Source organism: Sus scrofa, chromosome 10, assembly GCF_054392235.1.
Source record: "Sus scrofa isolate SSC_HxYL_T2T_F1_AM1 chromosome 10, Sscrofa_HxYL_maternal_Yorkshire_Landrace_v2.0, whole genome shotgun sequence".
NCBI lineage: Eukaryota > Metazoa > Chordata > Mammalia > Artiodactyla > Suidae > Sus > Sus scrofa.
The window spans coordinates 65,571,016-65,586,576 of record NC_139392.1 but is presented as its reverse complement, the minus strand read 5'-3'; the positions used below and the strand labels follow the sequence as shown (position 1 = coordinate 65,586,576).

Here is a 15,561-nt window from a genome sequence, read left to right as displayed (position 1 = left end):
GGGCTGGGCTGAGAAAATACAAAATGAGCCTGGAGCATCTCTAGTGTCAGAAATTAATAATGTTCTGAAGGGGAAAAGAAGTGATTTCTCAAAAGGACACAGGAGAAAAATTGAAAGAGCACCCAATGGATGAAGATGGAACAATTTGAACAACAAAATAATGATAGAGTTCTAGATCGAAGTTGACATTTTTTCTTCTTTCAGTACCCTAAAGATGTTGCTTCACTGTCTTCACCCTTGCATTTTTCCCAGTGGAAAATATATGGTCTCATTCTTAACTTTGTTCCTATATACATAATGTTGTTTTTTTTTTTAAATTTGGGCTGATTTTATTTTAATTTTTAATTGTTTTTTTTTTTTTTCTTTTTTGGTCCACCCCACAGCACATGGAGTTCCTGGGCCAGAGATCAGATCCGAGCTGAATTCGAGACCTAAGCTGTAGCTGTGGCAATGCTGGATCCTTAACCCACTGTGCCACTAATAGCCAGTGTTTGTTTTTTTAAATCACAGTCTCTTCTATTAGACTGTCTGCTTCTTGATGGCATGCATGTCTTCACCTACTTCTGCCTGTCTCTATTCTCCCATCCCTAATTGTTTGAGTCAGTTAATGCCATGGGGGTATCCTTATTAACCTGACCATTTACTTCTAGAGGTGACAAATGGAGTAGCAAGAATCTTGGTTCCAGCACGCATTATAAAACATTTTGTTAAGAAGCAATCACATTTAAGTAGTTTATTTTATTAGATTTTGTGCAGTAAAGGATCAACTCAGTAGGCCTGGGTTGCCCAAAGCCTACCTACTCCAAACAAATGTTTGGCCCTTGACTGGCTTCTGGGAGATAACCTCTAAGCCCTTGGAATATCACTATAAGCCTGATAAGAATGGCTTTGTGTTCCTGGGGCCTTGGGGTGTGCTAGGAAGTCGATGCTAACAATGTGATTTATGATGGGGGCTTTGGGCTATCTGGTACCAATTTCATCTCTGGAGGGGCTGAGGACTGTGTATCTAAGGTCAGTCACTTGGTGCTTCATGCTATGTGACTGAACCCAATAAAAACCTTGGATATCAAGGCTTAGGAAGCTTTGTGTGCATTGTTACATGTTGTTGCTGGGCTAATTAAGCAGTGTTCATGGGACCCACTCAAAGAAGACAACTGGAAAGTTGTGCACGGTCTTTCCTGAACTCTGCCCTATGCACCTTTTATCTTTGCTGATTTCAATCTATATGCTTTCACTTCAGTAAACCATACAGTGTGTTTAAGAGTCTTAAAAAGTTTTTTAAATTTACTTTTTAATTAATTAACAAATATGTTTGTTTGTTTGTTTGTTTGTTCGTGGTTTTTTTTTTGGCTGCATCCGTGGCATGTGGAAGTTTTTCTGGGCCAAGGACTGAACCTGTCTCATAGCAGCCACCCAAGCTGCTGCAGTGACAATGCTGGATCCTTAACCTGCTGCGCCACAAGAGAACACTCAGTCTTTTTTTTTTTTAATTAAACTTTATTATTTTTTATTAACTTTTTCTCCAGCTTTATTGAGGTATAGTTCTTTCTTTTTTTTGGATTCCCTGAGGCATATGGAGTTCCCAGGCCAGGCCAGGGATCAGATCCAAGCTGCAGTTGTGACCTAAGCCATAGCTGTGACAACTCCAGATCCTTAACCCTGTGCCAGGCTGTGAATCAAACCTGCACCTCAGGGCTCCCAAGACACAGCTCTCCCATTGTACCACAGCAGAAACTCCAAATGAAGTAGAATTGATGAATAAAAATTACAAAAATTAACATTGTTCTACTGATTTTTTTTTTTCTGCACTCATGGCACCTGGAAGTTCCTGGGCCAGTAATCAAAACCGTGCTGCAATTTCAGCCTCACCCATAGCTGCATGGGTAACATCAGAGCCTTAACCTACTGATCCACAAGAGAACTTCCTCAATTCATGTTTCGATATTCATATAGATTATGAAATGTTTATCCCAAGCAAGATATTTAACATATCCATCTCCCTACACAGTTACCATTTTCTTTCTCTTTTTGTGATGAGAACACTTAAGATCAACCTTCTTAGCAAAATTCAAGAACACAATACAGTATTGATAATAACAGTCACACTGCTGTACATCAGGTCTTCAGAACTTACCCTGCATAACTGAAACATTATACTCCTGATAAATATCTCCAATATCCTCTTCCCCCAAGCCCCTGGACACCACCATTCTATTCACTGCTTCTAGGAGTTTGGTGATTTTGGATTCCACATAGAAGAGGACATACAAGTGCAGTACTTGTCTTTCTGTGCTTGGCTTATTTCACTTAGCATAATGTCCTCCAAGCTCATCCATCTTGTCATAAGTGAGTACATTTACATCTTTTAAAATTATGAATAATATTGCATATATATTTTCTTCTTTAAACATTTTTAAAAATAATTATCTGAAGATGAATATACAGGTTGTTTCCATATCTTGCCTATTATGAAAACTGCTGCAATAAACTTGGAAGTGCAGATATCTCTTTAAGATTCTGATTTTAGATATATAGATTCTTTTTTTCTTGTTTGTCTTTTTTTGCCTTTTCTAGGGCCACACCCACGGCATATGGAGGTTCCCAGGCTAGGGGTCTAATTGTAGCTGTAGGTGCCGGCCTACACCACAGCTACAGCAACGCCAGATCCAAGCCTTGTCTGCAACCTATACCACAGATCACGGCAATGCCAGATCCTTAACCCACTGAGTGAGGCCAGGGATTGAATCCACAACCTCTGGTTCCTAGTCAGATTCGTTAACCACTGAGCCACGACAGGAACTCCTAGATATATGGATTCTTGAGATTCTTTTAGATATATACCCAGGAGTGGCATTGCTAGATTATATGACAGTTCTGTTTTTTATTTTTTAGGGGAAATTCTATTCTGTTTTCTACATTGTCTGTACCAGTTTACATTCCCACCAGCAGTGTACAAGTTTTATCCATATTTTTGCAACACTTGGGTTTGTGAGGTTTTTTTTTTTTTTTTGACTTTTCTCTTTTTTTTCTGGCCATTCCCGCAGCATGCACAAGTTCCCTGGCCAGAATCGAAGCCACGACACAGCAGTGACCTGAACGAGTGACAATGCTGGATTCTTAAACTGCTGAGCCACTGGGGAACTCCTTCTTTTGGTCTTTTTTATAATAGCCATCCTAACAGTATTGAAGTGATACTTCATTGTGGTTTTGATTTGCATTTCCTTGATGATTAGTGAAGTTGAGCATCTTTTCACATACTTGTTGGTCATTTGAATGTTTTCTTTTGAGAATGTATACTTAAGTCTTTTGCCCATTTTTTAAAAATGATTTTTATTTTTCCCATTATAGTTGGTTTGCAGTGTTCTGTCAATTTCTACTGTACAGCAAAGTGACTGAGTCACACATATACACACATTCTTTTTCTCACATGATCATCCATCGTCTTCCATCATAAGTGACTAGATATAGTTCCCTGTGCTATACAGCAGGATCTCATCAATTATTCACTCCAAATACAGTCTGCATCTATTAACCCGTCTCCCAGTCCATCCCACTTCCTCCCCCTCTCCCTTTGCAACCACAAATCTGTTCTCCCAGTCCATGAGTTTCTTTTCTGTGGAAAGCTTCATTTATGCCATATATTAGGGTTAGGGTTAGGGTTAGGTTCCAGATTTCCCATGTTTTAATCAGGTTATTATTTTTTTGCTATTAAATTGCATAAGTTCCACATATATTTTGGATGTTAACCCCTTATTGGATATATAATTTAGATATTTTTCCCATTCAGAGGTTTCCTTTTTCATTTTGTTGATTATTTCCTTTGCTGTGCAAAAGCTTTATATGCAATCCCACTTGTCTAATTTTGCTTTGTGGCCTGTAGTTTTGGTGTCATATCAAAAAAAAAAATTTGCCCAGATTTTTCCTCTACTTTTTTTTCAGAAGTTTTAAAGTTTCAGGTCTTTTTTATTTTATTTTTTAAGGGCCGTGGCATATGGAAGTTCCCAGGCTAGTGGTCCAATTGAAACTGCAGCTGCTGTCCACAGCCACAGCAACGCCAGATGCAAGTCGCATCTGAGACCTATACCTCAGCCCACGGCAATGCCTGATCCTTAACCCACTCAGCACAGCCAGGGATTGAACCTGAAACCTCATGGGTACTATTTGGGTTTGTTTACGCTGTGCCACAATGAAACTCCCAGTTGCAGCTCTTATGTTTGAGATGTTCATCCACTTTGCATTAATTTTTATGTATTGAGTAAGACAAGGGTCCAATTTCATGGTTTGCATATTGATATCCAGTTTTCCAAATACCATAACACATATATCTTTCAGCCATTATTTTTAGAGCCTAGGATGTTGAATGAAATTACGTGGAATCCCAGGTCTTTGACCTTGATTAGTGCAGAAGGTAATAAGGGTCTCTTTAGTTCCTATGGTATAACTGTCAACATATGCAACAGACAATTCATCTTCTAAAAATTATTTTTATGACTCTGTAAATCAAGCAACCAGGCCTCACAGTGCCATCATCAAATACTACTTACAGTGTTATATTTTTGGCAATGCATTTTAATTGGGATTTTCATAAATTGGTATGTATTTGGAGGGTAATCAAGAAAGAGGACAGGAGTTCCCGTCGTGGAGCAGTGGTTAACGAATCCGACTAGGAACCATGAGGTTGCGGGTTCAGTCCCTGCCCTTGCTCAGTGGGTTAACGATCCGGCGTTGCTGTGAGCTGTGGTGTGGGTTGCAGATGCGGCTCGGATCCCGCGTTGCTGTGGCTCTGGCGTAGGCTGGCGGCTACGGCTTTGATTGGACCCCTAGCCTGGGAACCTCCATATGCCGTGGGAGCGGCCCAAAGAAATAGCAAAAAAGACAAAAAAAAAAAAAAAAAAAAAAGAAAGAGGACAGGTTCATCTTGGCATTTCAAAAAGCAGAATTAAGACATTTTTATATAGGTATAGAAGGCAGAATCAAAGCATGGCTGGAATAGGCGGGTTTTGGCTTAATAAAAGGATATCCTTCCAGAGTTCTCCCTGTGGCTCAGCGGTTTATGAACCTGACTAGTATCCATAAGGATTCAGGTTTGATCCCTGCCTCACTTAGTGGGTAAAGGATCTGGCATTGCTGAGCTGTTGTAGGTTGCAGAGGTGTCTTGGATCCTGTGTTGCTGTGGCTGTGGTATAGGCCGGAAGCTGTAGCTTGGATTTTATGCCTAGCCTGAGAACTTCCATGTGCTTCAGGTGTGGCCCAAAAAGCAAAATAAGTAAATAAATAAATAAAAGGACATAATTCCAAGATATGACAGCTATCCATAAATAGATTGGTTCAATTTAACATATCCTCTTCTCTGTCTATATTTAAGAACAAGGGTAGGGAACAACTGGCCTGAGGTATTGTTGGGGGAATTTCCCACTGTCAATTCAAGGCTGGTGACTTCTAAAATCCCATCGATTCTTAGTGCCAACTAAAAAGTCTTCAGTCAAGAACAACTAGCAGTAAAGTCCCTAATAGAAGGGGCAGTCTAGGTAGATTACCTAAGCTCAAGAAAAGAACGTCTGTGTTTTCAGGAAAAGTTGCTTTTATACATCAGTATGCTTTGGGAAGCAGTGTGTAATCAGTGAGCATCAATGAATCTGTGACTTAGTACACCAAGAACTGTGGACTTAACTGTCTTCCCAAAATCTGTATGTTGAAGCCCTAACCCTCAATGTAATGGAATTTGGAGCTGGGACCTTTGGGAGGTAAATAGGCTTAGATGAGGTCAGGAGAGCTTGCTCTTTTGCTCATGTGAGGACACAGTGAGGCAGCCATCTGCAAGCTAGGAAGAAAGATCTCATCAGAATCTGACCTGCTGATGCTGAGCTCAGACTGCCAGTCTCCAGAACTGTAAGAAATTTCTGTTGTTTAAGCCATCCAGTCGATGTTATTTCATTATTGCACCCCGAGCTACCTGATACCAGCGCAAGGCATGGAAGGGACCTAAGCCAATAGATACACTATAGGAAAGCAAATAAATCCTTAGGCTTGTAAAGACCTGTTTGCAACAATAACAGTATAAGATGCAAGTCAATAGTGAAATGACTGGACTCATTCCCTTCACCAATTAAGTCCACTTGGGTCTCTTTAAGAAAGAGGAAGACATCTCAGTGGTTAATGAATCCGACTAGGAACCATGAGGTTTCAGGTTCGATCCCTGGGTTAAGGATCCGGAGCTGCCGTGAGCTGTGGTGTAGGTCACAGACATGGCTCGGATCCCCGTTGCTGTGGCTCTGGTGTAGTCCGGCGGCCACAGCTCCGATTAGACCCCTAGCTGGGAAGGAACCTCCATATGCTGCAGAAGTGGTCCTAGAAATGGCAAAAAGACAAAAAAAAAAAAAAAAAAAAAAAAAAAAAAGGAGGAAGACATAAGTTCTTAAGAATTTCAAAGTATTTTACTTCTTTCAAGGAGGCACTGAATGCTTAAACACCTAAGAGGAAAAAACATTCTGACCATTTTTGTACCCCACATTTGCGGAGCAGGTCGTATCTGTTACATTAGCTCTTTAGCCAAGCTGCTTTACTTTTGAAGTATTTGCAGAATAGGTTGCGGTATCCACAAAGTCCTTTTCGGACTTTTTTTTATGGAGCCATGATTAGTGTTAGTTGATTTCGGGTACATCAGCACCTTAGCCAAACAAGATCTGACACTTTTGTTCATATTCACCGCGTTCGTACCATCAAGCAGCTCTGGAGTGGAACAGGGATCTCTGTGTTTCCTAAGACTGTCCGTCCCATGAATCCCACAGTCCAGGTGAAGCTCTTCATCGGCTTCTGTTTAGATTTGGAAGAGGAACAGAACATTCCAAAAAAAAAGTGTCAGGTACAGCGCATATGACACTTCCCTAATTCCGGATTCCAGCCCTGAGGGCTCTGTTTTCTGTCAGAACGTGCCATCTCTAGGCCAAACCAAGATCAGAAATGCAATCTCTACAAGAAGAAATCCCTGCATTCAAAGCTCCCAATTCGCCAGCCCCGGTACCGTCCCAGCGAAAAGAAAATACAATTGCGGGCCCTGGGCAGTGACGCACTTCCGGCGCGCTGCGGAGTCCCGACGCCTAGGCGGCCCGGGAGACCTGGAGGCGGGCCCTGAAGTGGGAGGGGGGCTCCTGGAGGCTTTGGGCGCTGGCTGTGAGCTTGTGGCGGGAGCAGAGATCTCGGGCGGGGCCGCTTCCCCCGGAGCGAACCAGTAGGGAAGCGGGGGCGGGGCCGGGCCGGCGCGGGGCCTCCTGACTTCCCCAGGGCGGTCGCTGACGCGCCTGGCAGCTCCCTGAATCGCTTTCGGTGCGGGAGCTGTGGCGACTGGCCCCTGCAGCTGCCCTCCTCGCTTCTCCTCCTCTGAGGCTCCGACCTCGGCAGCCCTTACGGCCCTTGGCGTCTCCACTGGCGCCACCGTCAGACCCGCGGGCCGCGGTGCCCATGAGAACGCGGGCCCCGCCGCCGCCTTTGCGGCGTCTCCGTAGTCCCGAAGCGCCCCGAGCCGGCGGGGGCATGGACGCGGCATGAACGCGGAGCCGCCACCCGAGCCACAGAAGACGGCGGCGTCGGAGCCCGAGGTGGGAGCCATGCCGGAGAAGCGCGCGGGTGCGCGGTCCCCTGGCGGCAGCACGGTGAGCGCGGGCACGGAGTCGCACCGCATTGCTTAGCCCGAAGCCCAGAGTCAGGGGAGGTGGGGCGGGGTGGCGGCCGGAGTCCTGGGACGCCTCGGGCGGGGCGGGGCGGGGGCCTGGGTACCCTGGAGGTGAGGAGACGCTGACCTGTCTCGGCTCTGGGCAGGAGCTCTGGTTCTTGGAAAGCCTGTCCTTTTCCCGAGTCAGGTAGCCGATTTCATCACTACTAGGCTTTCTTAGCGCTGCTCATCGTTAGACAGAAATTTAGGCGACTTAGTTATTGTTTCAAAAGACACACGACGTGGGATCGTGAATATAAGTAATCTGATTCTTTTAGAATCCTCTCTAGGTGTGACAGTAGATAGTATTTTCATGGTGCACTTCTGGCTTGAGCCTACCTAGAAGATAGGTAGAGAGCCTTTAGAACCGTCCTTGGGCCCTGGACCGGGAAGTTGGGCAGCGCCTTCCTGTTCCTTCATGGTTCCCTAGGCGGTCGCAGAAGCAGTTGGTGAGCAGGATTTCAGAGGAAAGCTGAGGATCCCAGGGCTCGGCTGAGGAGCGTGTTGAGGGAGGCCAATCTCTTTTTTTCTAATTTCACGTGAGATTCAGATGCTTCCGAAGCACTGGTTTAATTGGCCTGGATTCGGCGTAACAGGCTTTGTCAGTGGCGCTTTGGTGTATGCATATGCATAAGTCTGTCGTTTCTTAAAGATTTTTTTTTTTTTTTTTGGCCTGGTAAGGACAGGAAATATAAAAACGTTACAGTGAATAGAAACTAATGTCAGGGAGACTTTTTTATGGAAAAATAGAAATTTTAGGAAAATTATGTGCAATCGGCTTCAAATTTTATGTATTGTTTAGCTTATGTATTTTAATTTGCTTTTAAAAATGCTAAATGATGTTAAAGACCCCCTCCTGCCCAAGGGACTTCTTTTTTTCTTTTTTTTCCGGCTTTGCCAGTGGCCTGTCGACGTTTCCAGGCCAGAAATTGAATCCACAGCAGTGACAATGCTAGATGCTTAACCCTGGGCCAGCAGGGAACTCCCAAGTGACTTCATATTTTTTGGGGAACAAAAAAACATTAGGGGTTCCTTATTTCAAAGATACGACTTCTGGAAAGTGGGGAGGTTTTTTTTTGGTACGTGGAGGGAAATTCTATAGAATTAGTTTTTCTCGGTTTTTTGTTGTTGTTTTTTAATGGTCACACCAGGGGCACATGAAGTTCCTGGGCTAGGGATTGGATTCCAGCTGCAGCTGCCACCTATGCCATAGCTACAGCAATGCTGATTGTTAACCCACTGTGCAGAGTGGGGATCAGAACCCTCGCCTCCGCAGGTACCCGAGCCTCTGCAGTGGGATTCTTAACCCACTGTGCCACAGCAGAAATTCCTCATTTTGATTATATAAAAAGTAGATTTGTCATCATCTTGCTCACTAAACAAAACCAAACTGCCAGATCCTCCTCTCCACAGTGTTGATTAGTGTGATATAACATGTAAATATGATCATTTCTACTGTCTTTAAATATTTTCATTGGTTCTCCTTGACTTATAGTATAAAAAGGAAACCTGGCAGGGTGAAGCATTATAGCATAATAATTAGGTGAGCATGATTGGAATCTCACTTCCCACCTTTTATTACCTACATAACTTTGGGCAAGTTACATAATCTCTCCAAATTAGTATGAGTGTTTACCTCAGGATTTTTTGAAGGTAACTACAACCTGGCACCTAGTAAGTCCTCAATATATTAGCTGTTATTATTTCTCAAATATTTTTGGCATGAATGATTGGTCAGAATGTATAGGTGATCCCTGTCTGATAAAAGCATGCAATTACTAATCTATACAGGAATTGGACCCCAATCTAAAAATTAAAGTTGCCGATTTTATGTACGTAGAGGAGAAATTTTTGATGGATGTTTATTCAACCTGAGACAGTTTATTCCCTGATTCCTTTCCAGATCCTAATTTGGGCACAGGTAGATGTTTATCCAATTTTTCCTTGTTTCTGAAGGTGATCTCTGCTATCTAGTCAGTAGTGATAAATTGCAATGAATACTCACAATGGGTTTTCTTCTTTTTTTTTCTTTTTTTTTCCGGGTCGCATCCACAACTTATGGAGGTTCCCAGGCTAGGGACTGAATCAGAGCTGCAGCTGCTGGCCTACACCACAGCCACAGTAATGCCAGATCCGAGCTGCATCTGCAACCTGCACTACAGCTCATGGCAATGCTGGATCCTTAACCCACTGAGCAAGGCCAGGGATTGAACCTACAACCTCATGGTTCCTAGTCGGATTCGTTTCTGCTGCGCCAAGATGGGAACTCCCCCTATTTTTAATTTATTGAGGAATTGCCATGCTGTTTTCCATAGATGCTATTCCATTTTACATTCCCACCAATAGTGCAGAAGAGTTCTGATCTCTCCACATCCTGGCTTCCAAGAGGAGGGCACCTGATCTGCATGTTTACAATTCCAAGACCCCTGAGGAAAGTCTCTTTCCTCAGCTCATTTGAAAAAAAAAAAGAAAAACTCAGCATAGAATTCTGATTGGCTTGACCTGGACCAATCCCAATAACTGGACTGAGACTCCTGATTCGCCCATCTTGGATCAGGTGCCCTCCTCTTGGCACATGTTGGAAATACTAGAACCACATGGTTTGAAAAAGCATCTACCCGCAGATACTCTTCTGGGCATTTTTAAAACAAATTTTTCTTTGAGGCTCTCTTTTCCCTCTGTTTCCTTATATTTATGTGTTTATAAAATGACAACAATGAGTTTACTTAATGAGATGACTAGCGCGGACAGATAGCGGGTTTCAGCCGCTGATGCTTTTTGAAATGTGTGTTGGCTGGGAAATCAGTGAATGCCTTCTATCATGTATGTTCATGTCATATGCCAAATATGCCCAAATGATGCCACTTTCCCGTTTGCAGTTTCTTTCTACCGTTGCTTCGAGGTGCTACAATTTTCTGGCTCCCATGACTTGACTTTATTTTAAGGTGTAGGAGTTTCCTTATAGCTTGAGTCTAGTTTTTCATGGTTTCAGTTCTTAGATGCTACTAATAATCACGGGAAAGACTGCCTATGTACAGGGAATCAGCTGAGAACATTTTTCTGCCTTGTTTGGTGAAGAGATAGATGTATTGACCTCCATAGTAGAAGGGAATGGAGTATTTATTTGAAGAGGTCATTGTGTTCTAGAAAAGGAAGATATGTGTAGGAAATAAGTTATTTTATGGTCTTCTCTTTCCATTGTCTCTCCTTGTTGTGTGTGTACATACACCTTGAAATGTTGTGTCACAGTTATTTGCACTGTCGTTGAATGTGTATTTCCCATAACCAGGTAAAGTCATTTTGGAGTCATTTACTTTTAAGAATCTGACAAGAATTAAGGCTTTTCTGCAAAGAAAACACAACTAAGTTTATTTTAGCGTACTATGTATTTCAGAATGTTCATGGACTCCAAAAGTCCAGTACTTAGATACCAGTTAAGATTCCTGATGTATGGCCTCTTAGGATCTATGCCATTCTGGCGACATTTGATGTCTCAGACTGTTTCAGGAGGGGCCCCTGTAAAGGCTAATTTTGATATAAATAAATGTAATATACAGGAAAAATGGAAATAATACTGAAGAACAGCTTCTGTTGCTAAAAAAAAAAAAAAAAATCTAAAATGCCTAGGTATGTTTTGTTTGTAAAAAAAAAAGCGAAAGAGGACCTAGGAACATTTTAGGGAAAATTTTTTTTTATTAGCATTCAATTCTTAACACTGTTAGGAATCAGTATGATCATTTCAGTAATATAGTACTGGGACACTGACACAGGCAAATTGTTAAATTATAGCAGGAGAACAGGAAAAATAAACATTTGTAAGCATCTGATCTGTTGCAGTTTATAAAAGTGAATGCGTCATACTTTCATAGCAGAAACATTTATATTTCATATTTAGCATTATGCAGATCTCTAGTCAACTTTCTAGCATTAAAATTAGCCTTTATCCCAACGCTCAGATTTGTTGCTGCTGTTGTATTGTTCTTAGGCCTAGTATAGGCAGGATTTTGTAGCTCTTGCATGTTAGGATATTTGAGCATCCTTTCCCACTCTTTTTCTTTTTTTGCTTTTTAGGGCTGCAACTGCAGCATGTGGAAGTTCGCAGGCTGGGGGTCGAATGGGACTGCAACTGCCGGCCTACGCCACAGCAACTCAGGATCTGCGCCGCATGTGCAACCTACGCCACAGCTCATGGCAACACAGGATCCTTAACCCACTGAATGAGGCTAGGAATCGAACTTGGGTCCTCATAAATACTAATTGGGTTCATTACTGCTGAGCCACATTACTGCTGCCCATTAAAAAAAATTTTTTTTTGTCCTTGAGTTGTAGGACTTCTAAAATATATTTTGGATATTATCTCTTACCAGATATGTGACTTGAAAATGTTTTCTCCTGTCAGTTGCATTTTTACTTTATTGATAATGTTTTTTGATGCACCAAAGTTTTTCATTTTGATCAAGTCCAATTCATCTGTTGTTTTCTTTTGTTACTTTTTCTTTTGGTGTTAATATCCAAGAAATCATTTTCAAGTCCAGTGTCTTGAAGCTTTCCTCTTGTATTATCTTCTAAGAGTTTTATAGTTGTAGCTCTTATATACAGGGCTTTCATCCATTTTGAGTTAATTTTTGCACACGATGTAAGGTAAAAAGGTCTACTTCATTCTTTTGCATGTGAATATTCAACTTTCCCAACACCATTTGTTTAAGAGGTTTTCCTTTCTTTATTGAATGGTCTTAGCACCCTCATTGCAAACCTTTGACCATTATGTAACTGTTTATTTCTGGATTACATGGTACTCTGCATGTCTGTCTTTATGCCCATGCCACACTGTTTTGATTAGCTTTGTAATATGTTTTGAAATCAGGAAGTGTGAGAACTGTAGTTTTGTTCTTTTTCAAGATTGTTTTGGCCATCATGGTTCACTGAGATCTATAAGATCACAGCATCCTCAAAAAAATAATTTTACTCCTGCCTTTCCAGTTTGGATGCCTTTTATTTATTTTTCTTCCCTGATTACTCTGGGTAGAACTTCCACTATTGTCTGGAATAGAAAACTGAAAGTAAGCATCGTTTTCTTCTTCCTGATCTTAGGGGAAAAGCTTTTTAGCCTACTATTCAACCCCTTGCCTGGGAACTTCCATATGCCATGAGTGTGTAGCTAAAATGACAAAAAAATTTTTTTATTATTTTTTTTTTTTTTGGTCTTTTGTCTTTTTAGAGCTGCACCCTCAGCATATGGAGGTTTCCAGGCTAGGGGTCTGATCGGAGCTACTGCTCTTGGCCTATACCAGAGGCATAGCAATGCCAGATCCGAGCCACGTCTGTGACCTACACCACAGCTCACAGCAGCGCCAGATCCTCAACTGAGCAAGGCCAGGGATCAGACCTGCAACCTCATGGTTCCTAGTCTGATTTGTTTCTGCTGCCCCATGACGGGAACTCCTAGACTTGTATTATGGTCTTTCCATGTACACATGAGAAGAATGTGTCTTTGCTGTAGTTGGGTGGAGTGCTCAATAAATATCTGTTTGCACGTAGTTAGTGTAGTGTTAATTGAAATCTTGCGTGTTTCCTTGTTGATCTTTTGTTTAATTGTTCTGTTATTGGAAGTGGGTATTGAAGTCTCCAACTATTATTGTTGAATTGTCTATTTGTGCCTTTTATTTTTAAAGGGTATGGGTGCCAGTGGGAGAGGGAAAATGATTTAATATTGCTTAACATAAATATCTTTGGTATTGATTGTACAGAGGTCTTATAAATATGAAAGATTATATTCTTCAATGAAAATATGCAAAAGATGAACAAACAATTCATAGAAAAAGAAATATAAATGTCTAATATTGAGGAATATTAGAGTTGAAGGAAGCTCAGCTTCGCTAATAATTAGGGAGATGGAAAACAAAATGAAATAAGGTATTCATCACCCTACTTCAACTGTTGAAACAGTCTTTTCTCACCTTCATCTTCTGTAAACCTCATTAAGTATTTTTTTTATTACTCAGTGAATTTATTACATTTATAGTTGTACAATGATCATCGCAATCCAATTTTATAGGATTTCCATCCCACAACCCCAGTGCATCCCCCACCCCCCGAACTCTCTCCTTTGGGAACCTTAAGTTTTTCAAAGTCTGAGAGTCAATATCTATTCTGCAAAGAAATTCATTCTGTTCTTTTTTCAGAGTAAACTTCATTAAGTATTATCAACTGAATTGAATCTTAGCTTTTGCTTGTAATGTTTTATTTTGGCGAGAGAACGTTATAGGGGAGTTCAGCGGAAAATGAACCCAACTAGTATCCATGAGGATGCGGATTCAATCCCTGGCCCCACTCAGTGGGTTAAGGATCTAGCATTGCTGCAGCTGTGGTATAGGCCAACAGCTATAGCTCCAGTTTGACCCCTAGCCTAGGACCCTCCATATGCTGCATCTGCGGCCCTAAAAAAAAAAAAAAAAAAAAAATTTAACGAATGAGGGAATGAATAACTTATAATCCTCACACTTTGTAACCTCACTGTAATAGTAAATCTGGGCAATAACCGTTAATGACCATTAAGGCCTTTGGGTAAAAGCTAATGAAGTACTTCATGAGGGAATAGTCAGACTAACACCTGAAACCTGATCATTCATAGCATCACTAAAGAGTCAAAGATTATTTGCTGCATGATGTGATAACAAATAACACCACTTAAAGCACTCTTTTTTTTTTTTTTTTTTTTAGGGCCACACCTGTGGCATATGGCGATTCCTAGGCTAGGGGTCGAATCAGAGCTACAGCTGTTGGCCTGCACCACAGCCACAGCAATGCTGGATCTGAGCTATGTCTAAGACCTACACCACAGCTTGTGGCAGTGCCAGATCCCCAACCCACTGAGTGGGGTCAGGGATCAAACCTGCATCTTCATGGATTCTGGTTAGGTTCATTTCTGCTGAATCACAATGGGAACTCCTCTTTCTGGGTTTTTGTTTTTGTTTTTGTTTTGTCTTTTTGCTATTTCTTGGGCCGCTCCCGTGGCATATGGAGGTTCCCAGGCTAGGGGTCGAATCGGAGCTGTAGCCACCAGCCTACGCCAGAGCCACAGCAACGCGGGATCCGAGCCGCGTCTGCAACCTACACCACAGCTCACGGCAACGCCGGATCGTTAACCCACTGAGCAAGGGCAGGGACTGAACCCTCAACCTCATGGTTCCTAGTCGAATTCGTTAACCACTGGGCCACGACGGGAACTCCTCTTTCTGGGTTTTTAATGGCAATTTGTTCTTTGCCTTTTCTGAAAAAAATTTGAAACTACAAAAATTTAAAAGACTAGTAAAATGAAGTCATTCGTTTCATCTAAATTCAGCAATTAACAGAATTTAATTTTGTGACATTTGCTTTAGAAAATATATAGCTTCCATTTTTTCCCCAAATCATTTGACAGTAAGTTGCAATAACATGAATGCCATATTATTATCTAATATATAGTACATATGCAGTTATTTTTCCTCTTGTCCCCTTTTTATCCGGGGTCCAGTCCAGATCTTCTATTTGGTTGTCATAACTCTTGTCTCCTTTAATCTGTACGGGTCTCCTACCTTTTGTCTTTTATGACATTGATGTTTTTAAGGAGACCAGGTTATTTGTCTTGTAGAATGTCCCATAATCTGAATTTACCTCATAATTTCCTGATTAGATTCTGATTAAACCGTAGGGATGTGTTTTTGCCTTGTGAAGACTTCAAAATATAAGCATAGGAGCAATGGGGATTTCACAGTCTCTTATAAATATCCCTTCCATTTATTACAAAATGCTAGTAAAGTACTCGATCTTGTAATAACTATTGTCACAGAGTCAACTAAACAGACTTTTAGGTT

The 15,561-nt window shown here is 41.6% G+C and overlaps 1 protein-coding gene across 2 annotated transcripts in view; it reads left to right on the top strand.

Annotated features, from left to right (window-relative positions):
* The first annotated feature begins 7,260 nt into the window (after positions 1 to 7,260).
* The window catches only part of MFSD14B (major facilitator superfamily domain containing 14B), a 51,499-nt gene continuing 43,198 nt past the window's right edge, over positions 7,261 to 15,561 (top strand). Inside the window, exon 1 of one of the 2 annotated variants that reach the window (XR_014817155.1) lies at positions 7,261 to 7,649. Coding sequence is in view for 1 of the 2 variants with exons in the window: in NM_001243400.1 (NP_001230329.1) it covers positions 7,542 to 7,649 (108 nt within the window). In the remaining variant the exon portion in view is untranslated. The remainder of the gene's footprint in view (positions 7,650 to 15,561) is intronic. The other variant, NM_001243400.1, reaches the window with a different exon arrangement.